Source organism: Protopterus annectens, chromosome 6.part0 (assembly GCF_019279795.1).
Source record: "Protopterus annectens isolate FY-2018-M chromosome 6.part0, PAN1.0, whole genome shotgun sequence".
Taxonomy (NCBI): domain Eukaryota; kingdom Metazoa; phylum Chordata; order Ceratodontiformes; family Protopteridae; genus Protopterus; species Protopterus annectens.
The window spans coordinates 1,933,392,903-1,933,414,016 of NC_056737.1; the positions used below are offsets into that span (position 1 = coordinate 1,933,392,903).

General features: G+C 39.7%; 1 protein-coding gene across 2 annotated transcripts in view; it reads left to right on the plus strand.

Moving 5' to 3' along the window:
* PLCD4 (phospholipase C delta 4) overlaps positions 1–15,248 on the plus strand; it is a 946,362-nt gene extending 931,114 nt beyond the window's left edge. For both annotated transcript variants that reach the window (XM_044075239.1, XM_044075240.1), the window contains one exon: positions 14,386–15,248. In XM_044075239.1, coding sequence (XP_043931174.1) covers positions 14,386–14,480 — 95 coding nt within the window. In that variant the 3' untranslated portion in view covers positions 14,481–15,248. The remainder of the gene's footprint in view (positions 1–14,385) is intronic.
* Positions 15,249–21,114: the final 5,866 nt, after the last annotated feature.

Here is a 21,114-nt window from a genome sequence, read left to right on the forward strand (position 1 = left end):
AACCTGTGAAGGCTACCAAAAGCAAGCTGTCATCATTGTCCATGTATGTGATCATTGCTCTTTACAGGTACTGTGGCAATTGCCTGCACTTAATTCTCTTTAATGTTCACATATGTAATTTGTTACAAACCAAGGAAGTGCATTTGCTTGTCTTGCGCATTGGGTAGGCCTATGGTGGCTACCTGAGCATAATTCTTTTTATGTACTTTGTTACAAATAGAAGAAATGCACACATTTATATTGCGTATCTTGCAGGTCTGTGGTGACTACTTGAGTCTAGTTTTGTTTCATGTCAAGGTGTATGCTTGTTGCACACAGAGTGAGAGTGCAACTTTATTCTGAAGACTATGCAGGACAATCTAATAGCAACAAAATACTGTATGTGAGAGATGTATTTACACAATGTCACTAGAGGCAAAGCTCTCACATAAAAGTACTCCTAATGTCAATAAGGTTGTCAGTAGTACACATGCCATCCCCATCACACATAGTTCAAAGCAGACATATAGACCGACATATGCTAAGGCACTTAAATGCAACTTTCCTAAACCCAAAAGACCTCTTAGACAAAATACACATAACAAATACCCTCAGCAGCCCCGAATGCACTCTTTCAAAACAACACCCACATCAACACATAGAACCATATCTCATGGAGCCTCTACTTCTAAGTCCATAAGGCAAGCCACCACACATTCCAACATTCTGGTTATTGGAGACTCCATCATGAGACACACTGATGTCCCTCTCACCAGGCTGAGTAGGGAGAAAGTCATGGTCATTTGCTTGTCAGGGGCTAGGATCTGTTACACTATGCATCCACTCAGGTCATTGGGCCACAAGTACCAGTATCACTCTGTCATAGTCCATGTGGGAGTAAGTGACCTGTGACATACTGCACTAGACTATATGAAGAGAGACATCATGGAGCCCTCATAAAATGTGTCTCAGGCTGGTATGAGCCTAGCATTGAGCAGCATTTTACCTTCTCCAAGGGTGATGCCACAATACGAACAAAAGATACCTGACTTTAACAATTGGCTAAGTTTCTGGTGTCATTCTAAGGGGTGTAATATTTGTCAGCATGGAAGGAGATGTCAACAGACCATGCTGCTTTGCCAGGGATGGTCTGTACCGCTCCTCTCTAGTCTTTCAAATATTAGCTAAAACACTGTCTTCCCCCATAGTGCCCTTTTTAGGCAATGACAAACTGAAAGTGCTTACAACAGAGCAAATCAAAACCAAGAAAAGCAAAAGGTATTACTGCTCAATGCTAGGAGTATAAACAAAAAACTCCACTCCCCAGAAGCTCTCTTTACCCTAGAGAATGTTGACATCTGTGCGGCCACTGAGACATGGTTTAAAACCACAGGGAGCACACCAACAAATGTTAAGGTTATAATGCTTAGACTAGTTAGACCAGCTGCTACACAGACAAGGACTAAAGGTGGAGGTGTTTTCATTTACTTCACAAATAAGTATACCTCAAGGATGGTCAATCAGGACAATACACTTGTCCTTTCAGCATGTCTTATTTAAGTTGCAGGCCATATTTAAGTCCCAAGAATGACCCATTTGATTTAAGGATATGCAGTAAGTTCATTGTGTTTGTGTTTTGAGTTGCTCTGTAGGCCAGGCATAAGTCTCCCCTAAGAAGTCTATGTGATACAGAGTATAGTGACAGGGATTTTAGTCAGTCCATGTAAGGCATATGCTGGAGGCCCTTGAAATTCTTTGTTAGAAACCTCTGAGGTCTCTCTAATTGCTGCAGGTGCTTAGTATGGTACATACCGAATGGGGAGTTATACTCAAGTATGGGGCAGATAAATGCTGAGTATGGTTCATAGGTTCATAGGTAGATACTAGGCTATCTGCCCAAGAGCATTTATAAGCCTAGCCAGAGTGTATTTGGCTTCCGCCTCCCTATTAGATTAGCCTACTGTGCCTCTGTAAAGTAGGTCACAGAAGGTACCCTTTTAAGATTAGTTTACTGTGCCTCTGTCTAGCAGGGACACAGAAGAGATCCCAGGGGTGAATTTGCGATTTCCCACCCACGCGTCCAGATTTCGCTTGAAGAGGGTCAGCGAGGGGCTATGTCTAACATGAATTGGAATTCTATTCCAGAGTGAGGGGAGCCTCTGGGAAATGAATCTGTCCCTCCAGCATGTCCTATTTATTTTTGTGATGAGGTTTAGGTCCCTGGAGCGTGTAGCTCTAAGGGACTTGGATTTTTTGAGGTGGAGCATGTCCATTAATTCTGGGTTTGACATGGCTTTGTACGTCAGGCATAGATCGCCTCTGAGTAGGCGGTAAGCAACTGAGTAGAGCTGGAGTTTCTTTAGTCGAGCTGCATAGGACATCTGTTTGTAGCCCATGATCCTCTTAGTGAGGTACTTTTGGGGTCTTTCCAGTTGCTGCAGGTGTCGGGTAGGGTACATCCCAAAAGGGGCATTGTATCAATAATGGGCCTGATGAGTGATGAGTAGAGGGGCACAATGACCTCTCTTGATCTAGATGCGAACCCTTTCGTGATAAGGTGGGCTATATAGAAGGTCTTTCCAACCGCTTTGGCAACGTGATTATCAAAGGAGAGATTACTATCTACGTTGGTCCCCAAATCTCTAATTACTTCTTCCATACTTAATGGATTACCACCTATGTGGTAATTTGTGGGCACCTTGTTTTTCCCAAAGGGGATGACTATGCACTTTTTAGCATTTAGCTTGAGGCCGTGGCTCTGGCACCAAGCATCTGTCTCTGTGAGACCATTTTGGAGGGTGCTTGTGTCAGCTGGAGATTCGATTATGGCCCCCAGTTTGCAGTCATCTGCGAACTTTGTCAGCCATAATCCCCCCGTGTTAGCCTGAACCTCAGAGCAGTATATACCGAACAAGAGAGGTCCCAGAACTGAGCCCTGTGGGACGCCACTTGTAACTGGTTTGGATTCGGACATGGCACCTGTGATTCTGACCATGTGGGTTCTATCTCTGAGCCAGTTTGCAACCCATCTTGTGATATAGGGGTTGATATTTAAGCTGGTAAGCTTATTTATGATGCCTGAGTGGGGTATTGTGTCGAAGGCTTTTGCGAGGTCCAGGTAGGCTGTGTGGAATACCTTGCCCTCATCTATGGCTTTGGTAACTGTTTCAAAGAAATCAACTAGGTTTAAGAGGCAAGATCTGCCCTTAACAAAGCCGAATTGGGTAGGGTCCAGTGTCTGGAGGCTCCCAATGTCTTTGTTTATGAGTTCCATGATAATACGCTCCATAGCTTTACAGACCAGACTAGTCAGGCTTATGGGGCGATAGTTTCCGGGGTCTGTTGTAGCACCACCTTTGTGGAGTGGGACCACTGTAGCTGTACGCCATTCTTTGGGTACATATCCTGTAGTAAGGCTAAGTCTGAACAGTGACTTAATGTGAGGGTTCAGTTCTTCTTGGATCTCGTGTAAGACACAGCCTGGGACACCGTCCGGTCCCATAGATGCTGTGTTTTTTGCTTTGGAGAGGGCAGCTTTCACCTGTGCATCTGTGATATCAGGGAGGTTACATTCAGTTGGGATAGGCATTTGCTCCTTTGGGGGGGAAGGGGGGGAGAAGTTTGCACTGAATCTGTCTGCCAGGATGTTGGCTATGTCTGTAGGTTCAGTATATTTTGTACCATTATGCAACAATTCAGAGTATATCTGGGAGTTTCCACCCATGTTCCTGACATAACTAACTAAAGAAGGCCTTGTGATTATCTTTATTGTCTAGGGCAATTTTTCTTTCGAAGCTGGCCTTTGATGATCTTATGAGGGATCGAAGTTTCTTGCTAATACTGATCAGAGATGCCTTCCCTTTTTGGGATTTTGCTCTGTCATGTAGTAGCTTCCTCCTTCTGTTGTATAGCTTATTTATGGCCGGGGTCCACCAGACCCGTCTCCTGTTTTTGGGAGGAGTGAGTCTTGGTTTTATTTGGGATAGCACAATCCATGCATTCCTGCAGGTGCTCATAGAATGCATTTGTAAAGGATTCTGCAGATTGGGCTGTATTATCCTCTGGCCCAGGGGCTTTGAAGGATTCCACCTCAGTCTTGAGAAGTGCAAAGCTGACTTTTGAGAAATTCTTTACAGTGATTTCCTTGGCTGGGGGTGGGGACGGGATATGGATGTCCAGGGAAATTTGTTTATGGTCTGATCTTACCAATGAGGGGTTTACCTCTGGTGTGGAACATAGAGTCCCCATGTTGGTGATGACCAGGTCCAATATGTTATTCCCTCTTGTGGGAGTGGTGACCAGTTGTTCCATTGCGTTAGAGTTTATAAATTCAAGGAACCGTTGGAGGGTGTTTGGGCTTGAGTAGTTTTCCCAGTCAATGCTTGGGTAGTTGAAGTCACCCAATAACATAGTGTTTGGAGAGACCTTCATATTCTCCAGTGTTCTCAGGAATGCCAAGTGGGGTTCCTGTAATAGGGAGGGTGTTCTGTAGCAGGCTACAAACTGAAAGGCAGTTTTGCCCGCTGTTAGTTGCACATGGATGGTTTCCGATGCTTCGTGCAGTGCCACTAACCTGGAGGTGTAGGTATCTTTGATGAATATAGATACTCCCCTCCTTTTGTGCTTCGGTCCGAGTTTTGGGGCCGAAATGCATGGTATGAGTTATAACCTGGTAGTGCTGGGGTGCTCTCAGGAGCCTTGAACCAGGTTTCTGTTACTGCACAGACATCGATTTTCTCCATACTGGGGAGAGCCTCGAGTGCATGCATCTTGAGGTTTAGACTTCTGGCATTGAGTAGCATTACTTTTAGTTTTTTTATCCTTGGGTTGTCTATGGAGGTGGGTTTGTCCTTTGAGCCTTGCCTAGAAAAGGCACTATGGGGGTGGCAAGAGTCTTGGCCAGTATACAAAAGCCTAAGAGTGACAGGTGCAAGCCGTCCCTAGCGAAGCAACGTGGCTTGTCGAGCATGTCATCCCAGGCTGACAGATACTGGATCCCCTTTGAATGACACCAATACGTTAGCCAATTGTTGAAACTGATCATTTTGTCTTTATACTGTGGCATCATTCTTGGTGAGGGCAAGATGCTACTCAAGGTCAGGGTCTCATACCAGCCTGGGCTACATGGTCAGAGAGCTCCTCTGTCTCTTTTCATGTAGTCCAGGGAGGTACGTCTCAGGTCATTCACACCAGCATGGACAATGACGGAGTCATACTTGTACTTGCTTTGGAGTGACCTGAGTGCTTGCGTTATGTGGTGGATCCTGGCACCCGACAGGCAGCTTACAGTGACCTTTTCCTTGTTCAGTCTGGTGAGCGGGACGTCAGTGTGCCGGACAATAGAGTCCCCTATAACAAGTGTATTTGATGTGTTGTTTGGCCTTAAGGGCTGTGACTGTGAGGCACACTGATTTTGTGAGATATGTGATTCATGGGTATTGTTGAGGGGTGGCTGTTGCTTGGATATCTGCTTAGGAGGTCTTTGCTGTTTAGGCAGATTTTTATTTAGGGCCTCCGAGTATGTTTTTCTGTGTTTATGTGTTGGGTATGCAGATGCAATAGGTCTGTGTGAGACTGGATTTGTGGTGTGGGTGGTTACCTTTTCCTCCTGACTGACTATTCCAGTCTTGGGTTGAGAGAGCTCTGTCTCCAGTTTGGCTGTGTAACTGCATCTCTCACATGTATTAGAGTTTGTTGGAAGGAGGAGAGGGTTGTCTGTGTACATAAGGCAATTGTAACATTGCCTCAAAATTCCCAGATTCACCAGCTGGACTGGAGAGTAACCTTGAAACTGACCCTTGGACATACCAGATTAGTATAGGGAACTGTTTTTGTACTGATCAGATTAGGGAAGGGAACTGATTTTTCACTTGATCAGGAAGGACCAATCGGGAGCCTAATACTTATGAGAAGTCAAGGAGGGTGTAGTGCTTTAGTTAGTGTTTCCTTATAAGAGCTGAGCAAGTGCAGGGCTTTAGAAAGAGAATAGAGTGATTACTTTGAGAGTTTGAACAGTTCTAAGGGAAAAAGTGAAGAGCAGACTTTGTGGAGCCTGGAATAGTTTAAACCTGTTTAGGCGGCACTGCCCGACGCTGCTCAGTACGCAAAACCACGCAAAAAGAGAGCTGTAGGGTTTTAAGAGAGAGAGATCAAGCAGTTTAGAATTGACCCAAAATGGCCAATAAAACTACAGCTTCTAGGTTGTAACCACTCCTCCAGGGACAGGCAGGCTGTTCAGTGTTAACCACTCCCACTGGTGAACACAGAGACTTCCCTTCAGTCCAAGCAAGCACTGGCCTTCTAGAAACTTCAAAATCAGGTAAAATGCAGTTTTTAGAGAAAAAAACTATATTAAATTAAGTGGCCTTCTAGAAACTTCCAAACAGTTCAGAACAGCAAATCTGTAAATGAACTTTCTTAACTTTCAGAAAGTGGGAAAAAAGCAAGATTTTTTTTCTTTTTGTTGTAGTTTAAAGGTAGCAGAGATACACAAGCAGCAAAATAATCACAACAGTGCAATAAATGACCCCACACTTGAGTGCTATGCCAAAATCAGGTAAAATGCAGTTTTTAGAGAAAAAAACAATTTTAAATTAAGTGCAACACAGGAAATGCAGTAAACAGGCTCTAGATGTGTTCCAAGTACTGTTACTGTTACAGATATAAACTTTAGCAAGCCGGAAAATGCCATAAAATAGGCGGCAAAGCAGTAAAACTTAACAAAAAAATCAGAAGAAAAATACTTAAAATCACAAAAGTAGCTCCTTGTCTTCTCTCAGCGTTTTCTCCCCTTGGTAGGTGCTTCAGCAACAACTAGCAAGCCTGAAAAGATGCCAAAACCACGAGGCAGACGGGTTTTAAGAGAGACAGATCAAGGAGTTTAGAATTGACCCAAAATGGCCAATAAAACTACAGCTTCTAGGTAGTAACCACTCTTCCAGGGACAGGCAGGCTGTTCAGTGTTAACCACTCCCACTGGTGAACACAGAGACTTCCCTTTAGCCCAAGTAAGCACTGGCCTACTAGAAACTTCCAAACAGTTCAGAACAGCAAATCTGTAACTGAACTTTCTTAACTTTCAGAAAGTGGGAAAAAAGCAAGATTTTTTTGTTTTTTTTTCTTTTTGTTGTAGTTTAAAGGTAGCAGAGATACACAAGCATCAAAATGGGGGGGGGGGTTATAACTTATTTTGCTGTTAAGGTGATGCCTTTATTAATGAAGTGATCTACATGGAATGCTTCCCTTACAATGGTAGACACGTGGTGGTCAAAGTTAAGGTGGCGATCAACCTGTGATCCCAGGTCTCTTACCATTTCATGGATACTTAGGGTATTGTTGTTGATTTGATAGTATGAAGGGACATTGTGGTGTAGTGAATGATGATGCATTTCTTTACAATCAGTTTGAGAATTGTGACTAATACTCTAGTAATTGGTCTGTGTGAGACCCTCCTGGAGTATACTGACATCATTTGGGGATTCAATGATTGCACCAAGTTTGCAGTCGTCTGCAAACATGGTCAGCCACTACCCTTTAGTTTTGACCTGAACTTCTGAGAAGTATATATCAAATAGTATGAGGTCCATCACTGACCCCTGTGGTACCTCGTTGGTAAGATATCTGCTGGTTGATGTGGAGTTACCTACTTTGATAGTGTTTTGAACCAGTTGGCAACCCATCTTACAATGAAGGGGTTTACATTCAGTTTGCTAAGTTTATTGATAATGCCTGAATATGGAATTGTGACAAAAGCCTTTGCCAAGTCGAGGTATGCTGTATGCACAGATTTGCCCTCATCAATAGCCCTGGTCATACTTTCAAAGAAATCCACCAGATTTAACAGGAAGGATCTGCACTTCATGAAGCCAAACTGGGTAGGATCCAGGGTTTGGAGGTCACCTATGTCTTTATTTATGAGATCCGTAATAAAATGTTCCATGGATTTACAGATGAGGCTGGTTAGACTTATGGGTCAGTAATTCCCTGGGTCTGTTGCTAGGCAGGAACAAAGCCTGTGGTTGGGCTATGATTGAAAAGGGTACTTAGTGGTAATGCAAGTTCAAGTTTTAGTCTGTTTAGAAGACAGCCTGGGATGTCATCTGGTTCCATAGAGGCAGTATTCTTTGCCTTGGACAGGGCTTTGAGGACCTGTTCTTCAGATATGTAAGGTGAGGGGAAAGTTTGTAAAAGGGTTTGTTGTAAGTTAGGAGGGTATAAGGGAATGGTATTTTCAACAAACCTATCCACTAGCAGGTTTGCTATCTCTGTGGGGTCAGTGTGTATGATGCCATTGACCCCCAGTTCTGCATATGCTTGGGTCCTACCCTTTAGGTTACATATGTAGCTGTAAAAGGCCTTATGGTTATCCTTAGCAGTACTTGCTAAGTTTCTCTCAAAAGAGCTCTTGGAGGATATGACAAGTTGTCTTATTTGATGGTATTTCCTGTGGGAAGGTTGATTGAGAGAGAGGGGTAAATTTGGAGGAGAATTTGTCGGCCAATAGGTTTGCTTTATCTTCAGGCTTAGTATAGGTGACTCCATTTATAATGAGCTCTGCACACAATTGTGTATTGTCTTTGAGGTTGCAGACATAGCTAAAAAATATCTTGTGGTTGTCCTTGACCTGGGAGGCCAAATTTACCTCAAATTTGGCTTTGGTAGACTTTAATTGTCCTCTGAGCTGTTTGTTTAGTTTAATGAAAGTGCTTTTATCCTGCTGGGTGCTGCACCTCCTCATTTTTGCCATGATTTTTTCCTTCTGTTACACAACCTATTGATGCTGTGATTCCACCAGGGTGGCTTGTTTTTGAGTTAGTTCTGTACTTCTTCCTGGTGGGTATAGCTGCTTTTATGCAGCTATTAACATACTTGTTATAGGGTCTCTGTGAACATTTCTGTGTAGGCAGCAGTGTTTGTCAGAGTTTACAGGAGCTTGAAATTTTGCCAGGTAATCACTTAATAGTAGGAAGTTAACCATATAATAGTTCCTGAATATTCCAGGGTTAGCTGGAGGTCCTGGTTTTATTTTTATTTTTGCTTCGATGGAAACTGTTTTGTGATCTGATCTTACCAGGGAAGACATTAAACTAAGGTGTGTGCAGCCCTCTCCCATATTAGTGAAGACCAGATCCAGTATGGTTGCACCCCTCGTTGGTATATTGACAATCTGGTCCAGGGAGTTTGTTTACAAAATCCAGGAATCTCTGTGCCTGTACATTTTGTGTCATATATGATTCCCAATTAATAGTGGGGTAATTAAAGTCACCCATGAATAAGGTATTGAATTGGATGGTGAGTGTTTCTAATAAGTTGAAATACATGGTGTGGGTTTACTGGGACATAGACGGGGACTTATAGCTTACAAGAAAGTAGTATTGGGTTTTACTTATGGTGATTAGAACATGGAGAACCTCATGTTCATTGTCCTGTTTAACCAGCCTTGAGGTATATTTATTTTTCATGTAAATCAAGACACCTCCACCTTTAGTCACTGCCTGTGTGAAAGGCATTATAACCTTGCAATGTCGGTGTGCTCTGTGTGGTTTTAAACCATGTCTCAGTGACTGCACAGACATCAGGATTCTTCAGGGTGAAGAGATATTTTAAGGAATGAAGTTTTTTGTTTAGACTCCTAGCACTCAGCAGTAACACCTTTAGATTTTCATTCTTTCTTTCTTTTTTTTTTCCCAAACACCTTTATCGAATTATTGTGCCATAGGCAAATTTACATTCATATAAAAGTAATTGTATTATAATTAACATAAACATTTTACTTCATGTATATTGCTATATATCATATAACCTAAGCAGCATTACATAATTTATTCAGTTCCTGCCTTTTTTTAAACAAGAAACATCTTTATTAAGCCATCACTTACTACATAGGCAGTCATACATTTATACAAATGAAAACAAACCACACCATCACAATCCTAGTTATAAGCACTTTACATCACAAGCCATACTGATGCACTTTCAGTTGCAAACGTTATACATCACGTATAATCTACCCAAACGTTTTCAGTCAGGCATTACACATTTAAGTCCTGCTGCCTTTTAAACCTCATTCCTCCTTTGTATGTACTGTTCCGACAATTCCCATTTTTCTTATGTTGGTTTTGATTTGCTATGTCGTAAGAACTTTTAGTTTGGCATTGCCTAAAAAAGGCGCTATTGGAAGGACAATGCTTTAGCTATTATTTGAAAGCCTAGAGGGGACAGGTGCAGAACATCCTTGGTAAAGCAGTGTGGTCTTTTGACCATCACCTTCCATAATGTTAAACATTGCACCCCCTTAGAACGACAGCAGATACTAAGCCAGTTATTAAAGTCTACCGTCTTTTGTTCATATTGTGGCATCATCCTCAAATGTAAAATACTGCTCAATGCTAGGCTTATACCAGTCTGGGACACATATTCTAAGAGGTCCATGATGTCTCTCTTCATATTCAAATAAAACACAGTGTAAAGAAAATAAATCACAATATACAAAATAGAAGAAAACAATGAAGCAATACAAAATACTACAAAGCCAAAACAAACTAACCTTTCCCTCACAGCAAGTTTTGGCAGAGTCTGTTTTTTTTTTAACTAAATAATTATTGTGCATTACTATATTTATTTTTATTCTCTTTCCCTTTGTTGTAATACATTATATTACATTATTATTTAATTGGATCGGATTTGATTTCTACATTTCCCTAACACTGAAGCCATTTGGTTTACTTTTTTTTTTCGCTCTTCACTTGAGCTTTAGGCATGGGGGAGCATTGCACCAGCGTGGTGCTGGTTGAGCTGCTTGAGCCAGCTGCACTTCTCGACCTGTATACTGAAAGGCAAAATGTGGCAAAACTATTGCACTGGTAATTGTGCAAACACTACAATAGAGAAGTAGCTGAGAAGTACTGGAAACATGAACCACAAAATATTATAGACGGTGATGAAGTTTATATTACATGGGATCACCCATTAGCAACAGTTCAAAACTAGATGTGAGAAAAACAGATATAGTAGGTCATGAAAAAAACACAAAAGTAGCATTGATAATTGAAATTGCTACACCCATCGATTACAGTGTTGTAAGTACAGGGAGATATAAAGTCATGGAGCAAACCAAATCCTATGCAAGGGGGAATGCACCGTCCACACCAAGTATCAAAATTCACCAAATAGACCAGCAAGGCAGACCGGAGTTCAATATTCATTTATTTTTGTACTAAAACAAACTAGTTTCGGCAAAAATTGCCTTCTTCAGTGTAGGACAGTACAATCAAGTTCCTTGTCCTCATCCATTTAAATACAAACCAACAGCCAATAAGGCAAATAAGCTCATCAATATTAATGAGATGAAGAAAATTTCTGTAATCACAATATTCAAAAATGTGAAACTTCAGTGAAAAACAGTGATAATATAAGACATGACAACCATAAATAAAAGTAAAGAGATAAACTTAAAATAATATGGTATAACATATATATGTAAAAACATATATAGTTTTATGGCCACAATCAACATATATTACACAAAAATTTATCCATACAGACAGTGGAATACATGATATATGATACATCACATAATATCTTTCAGGTAGAGATGGACATCTGGAGACGCTATCTGGACGACTGCTGGCTGGTATGGATGTGGGTTACTTGCAGGAATTTGTAGAATATCTTAATGACAATGTATGGGGACTGGAATTTTCTGTGACTTATGATAAAAATACTATCAATTTTTTGGATGTCACTGTTTACAGGAATCCAGACCATACCTTGTCTACCAAAGTTTCAGTACCCACAATACAACACCTTGCTACATGCTTCAAGTCTACATCCCACCATTAAAAAGTATTCCGATATCCCAATTTATACGTATTAAACGTCTCAGTTCTAATGAAGAGGAATACCAATTAGCCAGCAGGGATCTTAGTTTGAGGTTTACTAATAGAGGATATGATGCCCAAAGTAGAGCTAATTGCATAAAGATTACAATAAAACAAAGATAAAAATCAATCATCTCATGGTACTGGTGTCAGGTTCATCACAACTTATGGGAGAAATATTAACATGGTCGAACATTGTTAATAAACATTGGAATATCTTACTGGCCAATGATAGGCTGCGAACCATTTATTTTCATATAGGCAAAACCCTTGGCTCCTACCTGTCACATTTTAAACATATGGCAAGTGGGCACTATTTATAAACAACTTACACTGCATGGTGATGAACTTTTGGTTCGCTTCCTGTGGTCATTGTGGCTCCTGCTCATATATGCCCTAAATCTAAAGAGTTCTCAGTCGTGCACACCAGCAGGATATTTAACATCAAGATCTTTGGTAACTGTAGTAGCGATTGGGTGGTGTACCTTGCTTCCTGTTATTGAGGAGCATTTTATGTGGGCCAAACTTCCAGAGCATTAAGATACAGAATGAATGAACATCGTAGTGATGTCAGGAACCATAAGAACTAGTGCCCTATATCAACATACACGTAAACATCCACAGGCCAAATATAGTTTCATGGTCATTGATCGATTTCTGGAGATAGAAACAAGGTTGGCATGGTTTATTGGATAAAAAAGAAAAGTATTGGATTACAACCCTGGGGTCTGTTCTATCCGGTTTAAATGATCACTTATAGGAGTATGTTTATAATAACCTTGTTGACTTTGTTGTTAGGGTTTGGATTATATTACTCTATATTTATATGCAAATGACATATATGCATTTTTGTTTTGCCTAGCCCGATTTGTTTATGACACCCAGCTATATGGGTTGGTTAATCAACAGCAACTTTGGTCTGCTGAAATATAATATAGGCAGTTGACATGCAAAACCATTACTGTTTGTGTGGATAAATATCTGTTGAGTGGATGTAGTTTATGGTTATAAAATTATATATGGATTCACTTATATATGTTATACCACACTATTCCAAGTTTATTTTATTCCCTTACATCTATTTATGGTTGTTAGGTTCTCTACTCTCACTGCCTATATTACATATTGTATATTGTGATTATTAATTTATAATATAATATAGGCAGTTGAGATGTTAAGTTTATCTCTTTACTTTTATTTATGGTTTGGTGTCCTACACTGAAGGCAATTACTAGTTTGTTTTAGTACAAAAATAAATGAATATTGAACTCCGGTCTGCCTTGCTGGTCTATTTGGTGAATTTAGATATAAAGTCATAACATATCAGGATTTGCAGGTAGCAACAAGAGCAATACAAAGGAAATATAGCCGGAGAGTTCCAGCAGAGGTAGGACGAATAGATCTAATAGAAAAGAATTTACAGTCGTAGTTAAATATACCTTTGATATATGTTACTCCATATGAATTGCAGGAGTCAATTTTTGGCAAATTACAGGTGGTGAGAAGAGAACTTTTGGCTAACATCAAAGACTAAAACAATACTAATTTCATGAACTTTAGTCATACCCCAACATAGGAATGGGACAATTGTAGAAATTAAACAGAGATATTGGCACAAGTACATTTCCTTCCCCTTTCGTGAAGACCTGAAGAGTGGCAATCCAGCTGTGCCTCATTCTTCTTCACCCCTTCTCCATCGCTAGCAGACACTCCAGTTGTTAGTCAAACTCAGGCCATCTGAATCAGTCAGTGATTTATCCTTTTATACCAATGCAGCTGGCTTAGTTCTCCAGCAGGATGCAGAGGGACCCTACCAGAGCATGGCTGTCTACTCTACCCTTGGTTTATGAATTATGGGGTGACAGTTATAGGGGAAATAATGTAACACAGTTGTTAGTCACTCACTGAAATAATAAGTACTTCCCTTATGCTTATCTCTGCTGTAAGTTTCCCCATCCTTCTTCCCAGGTAACTTATGCATGTTTCTTGTGCCGAATAGCACAGCGGTGCTGCAATGCAGATTCAGCCTACCAGGTACACTGTGAAGTTGTAACAGGTGAAAGGCAGTGGCTGCAGTAGCACTGGTAGGCGTTAAGGACACATTAGAAGGTATCTCCTGCAGGAGCCTGGTATTAGTTAATAAGTCCTACCAGACAGACGTAACCTCTCTGTTGCCTCTGCTATGTGAAGGTGAGGGTACACATTTGTGATTGGAGACAAGAAGGTAAACCGAAGCATGGAAAGGGTTCTGTTGCATTTCTATCATGCAGCTACACGTTGGTTGTGATGATTCTAGTTTCTAAATGTTGATGGATAGTTCTGTTTTGCAGTTCTAATTAGTGACAGCTTAGATCTGTCCATGTAATTCAGACAGCCTAGAAACAGGAATGGGGTCAGTTGTTGACTGCTATGGTGAGCAGTTTATGCAAATAATCTGTAAAAGTCAAGTCATTGTCCTGCATGGTATCTAGTACACAGACTGCCTATCAAGTAACAAGAAATGATGATGTGTTTTTCATTTTTCCAGGTTATCGCCATATCCACTTGCTTTCTAAGGATGGAACAAAAATGTCTCCTTCTTCATTATTTGTCCACATTAGGATCACAGATCTAGAAATCTAGTGATGGAACATTGCAGCTGAAGAAGCAAACAGATTACAAATTGGAATCCTTTCCTCTTCATCCTGAGCTGCCTGCTATACATTACGCATTGTATAAATAATAATCAGACTGTAGCTCCAGTATTCTGTGCTTCATGCAGTGCTATAGCCTGTCTGTAGATCTCTGGCATATATGGCATATGTTATACATATTGTTTATATATATAAAAGCATATAGGATAAAATGTACATTTTTGCTATTTTTATATTCTTTACTGTTATTTAAGCTATTTATAATTTCTAATGTGTGTGTGCGCGCATGCACACACATATGTTTGTGTGTGTGCTTTATGTATAAAAAAGACACACACACACACACACACACACACACACACACACACACACACAAACTCATACTTAACAGACAAACGCTCAGGTGCATGCACATGTAGACATACACCTCACACATTTTACAATGCGTCCATATAGTTAATATGGAAGTGACAATGCCTAACTGGCTTACAAATGATCTGTAGGTTGCTGTTAGAGACTGTTTGAAAACAGGTCTTTTTTGGGATATGATTAGATAAAACACTGTAGATGAAATGGTATATCCTACAACAGGGGCACCGGAGATAAAAAACATCAGCAGGACAGCTTGCTAATATAATTTCATTGTGCTTGCTTTGTAAATCAGACAACCATAACCAGGTCTGAACTGACCTCTGTTATATGTGTATGTAAAAGTTACTTTTACACAATAAAAAAAGCTTTCTGGATGGACTTCAAATATACACCTTTCTTAAATACAACATATTACAATGAAATGGGCAATACTAAGTGAGTAGCACGCATACTCATCAGAATCATCAGCATTATGTAATGTTTTTATTGCAGGCTTTTCTTCACAAGTAATTACTTGTCCTCTTTTTGCATTTTCCTAGTCAACCTCTAACTCTCTGAAATATTTGTCCCATCCATAGTACTAGTATTGCTAATAAAAATACATTGATAAGAATGACATTATTCAGTTTCAGCCCACAGAATACAGAGTCTGTGGATGAGATTGCATCTGTATATACTGATTGCTGCCATGTACTTTTGTAATTGGCAAGCACAATCCCACAGCTAGAATATAATAGCATGGGCTAAGAGAACACAACTCCCATGTGGAAGGTATGTGTGTATAGGGGGCACAAATACCTAACATAAAATATAACTTTTTTATTTTGATTATCATCTTCTGCATGCTGATCATTTTCAATTAGTTTGATCTGTTGTTACACTTTGGTGTCATTCAGTGATATACCTCTCAACTGTCCAGATTTTCGCAGAATGTCCAGAATTCCAGAATGTTGTCTGCTATTTTGGTCTGTTCCTCGTAAAATTTTGTTTTTCTGACAAATAATTCACAAATCATTGAAGAATGAAGTTAGAAAATAGTGACAGACATTTGAGTTTCAGACTTTATAGGCTTCCGAAAACCATACAAATGAAAAAGCTGTAATTATATCAACTTTTGAAGTTTGTATGAGCAATATTTAAAAACTGTTCCTGTTTTTGGGTGTTTGTCCCCCCATCATGTATGGCTTTGTCCAGATTTCTTGCTCTAAGCGTTTGAGAGGTATGTCAGTGATGCATGGCAGTACCCCATCCATGCAGTTAATTAAGTGATCTCCAGACTATGGTGTGCCTTTTCTCTCATGAGGTAGACAAAACTGCATTTTGATAACATAACATGACAGAATGTTAGTTTCAAACATTCCATTGTTGACCTGCTATAATGAACATCCTATACTTTACTCTGACAGCCTTTACAGGTAAGCTGACCGAGATCCATACCTGTTTCATGAAACCACCAAGCTCAAGCAAATGTCCAACCAAATGCAAATGCCCAGAAGTGTATGAAAATGAAATCAAAAAATTAATTTTGGTTGAGAAGCTCCTGTCATATGCTGATAATTTTGTACCCACTGATTATTTAAGTTAACTCCGTGGTTGCTGCACCAGTTAAAGATAAATCCCCCTTGAAGTGACCCCTATCAGGGTATAAGATATTTTGTTAATTATTCAAAAATGTGAATATATCTTGTCTTGTAGTAAAATGAACTGCTTCCAAGCTCAAAGTCATGACAACAGAAACAGCAGGAAAGATTCAGTAATCTATGCTGTCTCGTGAACAATGAGAACACCTGGAAAGCACAGCTACAAATGCAAATGTGGCTTAAAGTCCTTAAATGTTTTCTGAAGTGCATGCATGGATTTATTTATTGTTTTGGTAAAAGAGTACAAGAACTGTGCCAAACAACCATTTTCACTCATGACTTCATTGCTAAATAAGATCTTCGCATGTGAAAAAATGAATGAAAATAAGTCAGATGTCTGGAAACATCACAGTGTAGAGGAGATGAGGTGTGTGGAAAAGGGTGAATTCAGAAGTGAATCCTGAGAGGCTTCAATTCTGTGCTTCAGCACACACTTCGCAGCAATGGTACACCTCCCCAAGGTGATCTCTATCTTTTGTAGTTCCTCCTTGTAAGTAGGAAAACAGAAGAGGGCAAGCCAAAGCCACCTGAGAATGGGCTAGAGACATAGGGTTTCACATATCTCACCTCCTATATGTAGTTGAGAGACAAGGTCAAGGCAAGTTAGATATGGTCAAAGCAACTATTTTTGCTCAGAAAAAGAAACAGTCTATGCAGTGCCAAAATTATACAGTAATGTGGACCTGGGTCTTAGTTTGGCTTGTTGTCTAATTTTGGCTGCACATAGGTCATCTCTGCCTTCTTTGTTAGTTAAAAAAATCTTGGCCCGCCTAATAATAAAGGGAAGAATGTAAAAAGAAAATAGCTGAGTACAGACAGGTGCTTTTGCTGATGTTTCCATTACTGCATCTCTGTCAACAGTTTCAGCACTGTCCTTGTGCTCAGTTTAAGCATTTATGCACTGTATAGGGTGGCTTTGAAAAGTGCAGTTGCAGTCAACATAATTTGTTGTGTCACAGCCATACTAAAATAAGAAACTGTAGGTGATTTTATGAACAATAACATTTAAGGATATAATATAAGAGTTGAAAACCATACAAAATTTAAAACAAATCATTTTACCCTATGTTTTAACATTCTGAGCATGACACAATTGAATAAATAAAATTGAATATGAAATATTCATCAAAGTATGATACATAAGATTAATAAACGTACAAAAATATCCAATTGTTCACCAATGTGTCACAGTAAATCATCTGGAGCAAGTACACCTTTAAGAATCTCATAAAACTAGTGGGAATAGAAAACTCCCATAGTGGACACGGTAGTGTATTCCAGACAACTGGTGCTTGAAAGAAAATTTATTACTTACTGAAGTCTCAAGGCATAGCCTGGAAACAACTGCAAACCCCTTGCCATCCAGTCAGAGTAAGTAAGCTGGTCGGCCTCTAATAAATATTTTAGCATAGGCAACTCCAGATCATGTAGGGCTTGAAGTTGTAACAGAAACACTTCTTGAGATAAAATTGCAGTGATTTTAGTTGTTGTCATTAGGTCCATAAATCATGTCATTATTAAGCGGACCCACACCGAGATCTTTCATTCTCATCACAAGCCCCTGCCATATATAAGTATATGAGGGAAGTCAGAAGGTAATGAGGCCCTTACGTCCTCCTTTACAGACAAGGCTTCAGTCTAGGTAGGAGGGAGTACTAGTGTATTAACTCAAGTTAAGGATTAACAACATGGAGACCAGGAAGCGACAATTACTTCTTAGAGAAGGATAGGTAAACCTGAATGCCATCTACACAAAAATGACAGTATAAACATTTTTTAAGACATAATAATGACAGCATAAATGCCCCCTTCTAATGATTGGGTCAAGATAAAATCCTACACTATTTCACAAATCACATACTGTCTTGACAAACAATTAAGTCCTAGGAAAACTGACTGAGAATGCCCTGGAATGTAAGAGGCTAACAAGCTGAGGGCTGTGCCAAAAGATCACAATAAGAGTACAAGTGCTCAATTAAAATTCCGTAATCCTCAGTATCAAATGCCAAGCAGATAACAAGGAGGTACGGTGTAGATGCATACAGTGATTTCCTACTGTAGGAGGTATACATAAACCTGGCAAGGGTGGCCTCATTGCTGTGATGGTTACTGAAACCAGACTGACTGGGACTAAGTAAGTCAAGAGATGTTAAATGAGATTTGTGCAGGCTATACATGACCATGTCAGTAACCTTTGTCAAGAGCAGGAACGTTAAAAATGGGGTGGCAGTTCTCCAGATAACATTATTCCAGATTATTCTTGAGTATAACAATGTCTTCTTTGATAACAAATGGAAATTGATTCTTACGGGTGTACACAATAGTGGCCTATTTAAGCACAGAAACACACATGTGATCTTATTGAAAACAAAATTATGTACAGCAACAATAGTCCAAGAACTTCCAAGCAGGTAAGAACCAACCTGAGCTCTCCTTGGTCTAGTTCACAGCTAGTAGGACGGATGGAAAGAATCACATTCATGACCTTGCCATAGACAAAGTAACCAAATGCAAGCCAACAGTAGTTTAGTGGTTCACCATTATAGTTAATGCAGCTCCCATCTGCAACAGCTTGGAGAACTTCAAAACTAGTTCAGGTAACCTTATCTGCAAAGAAAATAAATTGTATGGCAGTAACTCATTTGTGGGCAGAAAAGACGTTTTAGTTACATAGACAGGCTGGACTTCTTAACTTGCCCTCAGTCTGAAAGAACACTGCTGGTTAATTTCACAGTTCAGAAATCTTAATGGACATACACTTTGCTTTGTAAGTGAGGTTTCCAGTTTGTAGACTACATTATAATAATCCAGTCTAGGTTTATCATCAGGTACATAAATCTCCATCAGTACTCCTTTCTCCTTCCAAGTCATCCAAGGTCACAAAGCTCCCAATTATACCAATGTTCACAAACGCTAATCAGTCTTGGAAATTGTGCTAGTTAATCCAGAGCACTAGCAATTTTCATATTACAGGCCATCATTAGTTGGTGTGAGTCATCAGCACCAAGGTACAAACACAACTGGTTCACTGTACCAGTAAAGGGAATCAGGTCATAGTAATATTACATAAATTTCTAAAAAGAAAAAATAGGGTTGGTGACCATATCCAGAGGATCTGTAGGATAAAGTGAATATGACAACATTCTGACCATGAAACTTGTTCCACCTCCATATCTAAGTTGATTACCATGAGCTAGAAGATGAAATCCAGTGAGTGACCTATCTGATGAGTCACAGTGGCAATATCCTTAAAAAAAGCCCTCTATTATGTATCAGAGTCGCTTGATGTGTTTAACACACTCCTCTTTAACGTAAATGCTGAAACTGAGAAAAAAATAAACAGCTCTGGTAACCCAGCAATAAGGTGATGGGGAAGTTTTCAAATTCCTGCAAAAAGACCCTGCTGCTACCTAGAGGAGAGTGGACAAAGAGATATTCATGTGACTAAGAAATACTTGAAAACTAATCAATCCACTGAAAACCTAAGTCATGCAATACCCAGAGCTAAACGGATGTCTTCTCCATCACTGATGGTGCTACATCTAGGACAATGGATAATAAATGCCCCACCCACGATGACCTTGCCCCACCCATGATGACCACAGCCAAATGAACACAACACTGTTATCATTCCAGTTCTCCATTATAAACACCAGGTCATCTTTATGCAGTAACTAAGAAATAATGATTACTATAGATGGACCTACACCGGTCAGTAGTGCCCTAGGCAAGACCAACAAGTGGCCCTCTTGGGTAAATTTACAGATTAATTATGTATCATACCAATATATTGTGGACCTCTGATAACAAATTATTTTGGCCTGAGTGGGAGTCATTCACCTAAAAGGATGAGTCCAAATTGGTAATGGAATACTTGCTAAGTGGCTTGTGGCCATTAGTTAGCTTATGTAACCTCAGGACCCTGTCTGTGTACAGCTATGGATAATAAAAGCTGGGATCCTTTGTGCAGAAAAGGATTAGAGGGCCAATAGGATTCTTTTCACATATCTCACCTCCTATATGTAGTTGAGAGACAAGGTCAAGGCAAGTTAGATATGGTCAAAGCAACTATTTTTGCTCAGAAAAAGAAACAGTCTATGCAGTGCCAAAATTATACAGTAATGTGGACCTGGTTCTTAGTTTGGCTTGTTGTCTAATTTTGGCTGCACATAGGTCATCTCTGCCTTCTTTGTTAGTTAAAAAAATCTTGGCCCGCCTAATAATAAAGGGAAGAATGTAAAAAGAAAATAGCCGAGTACAGACAGGTGCTTTTGCTGATGTTTCCATTACTGCATCTCTGTCAACAGTTTCAGCACTGTCCTTGTGCTCCGTTTAAGCATTTATGCACTGTATAGGGTGGCTTTGAAAAGTGCAGTTGCAGTCAACATAATTTGTTGTGTCACAGCCATACTAAAATAAGAAACTGTAGGTGATTTTATGAATAATAACATTTAAGGATATAATATAAGAGTGGAAAACCATACAAAATTTAAAACAAATCATTTTTCCCTATGTTTTAACATTCTGAGCATGACACAATTGAATAAATAAAATTGAATATGAAATATTCATCAAAGTATGATACATAAGATTAATAAACGTACAAAAATA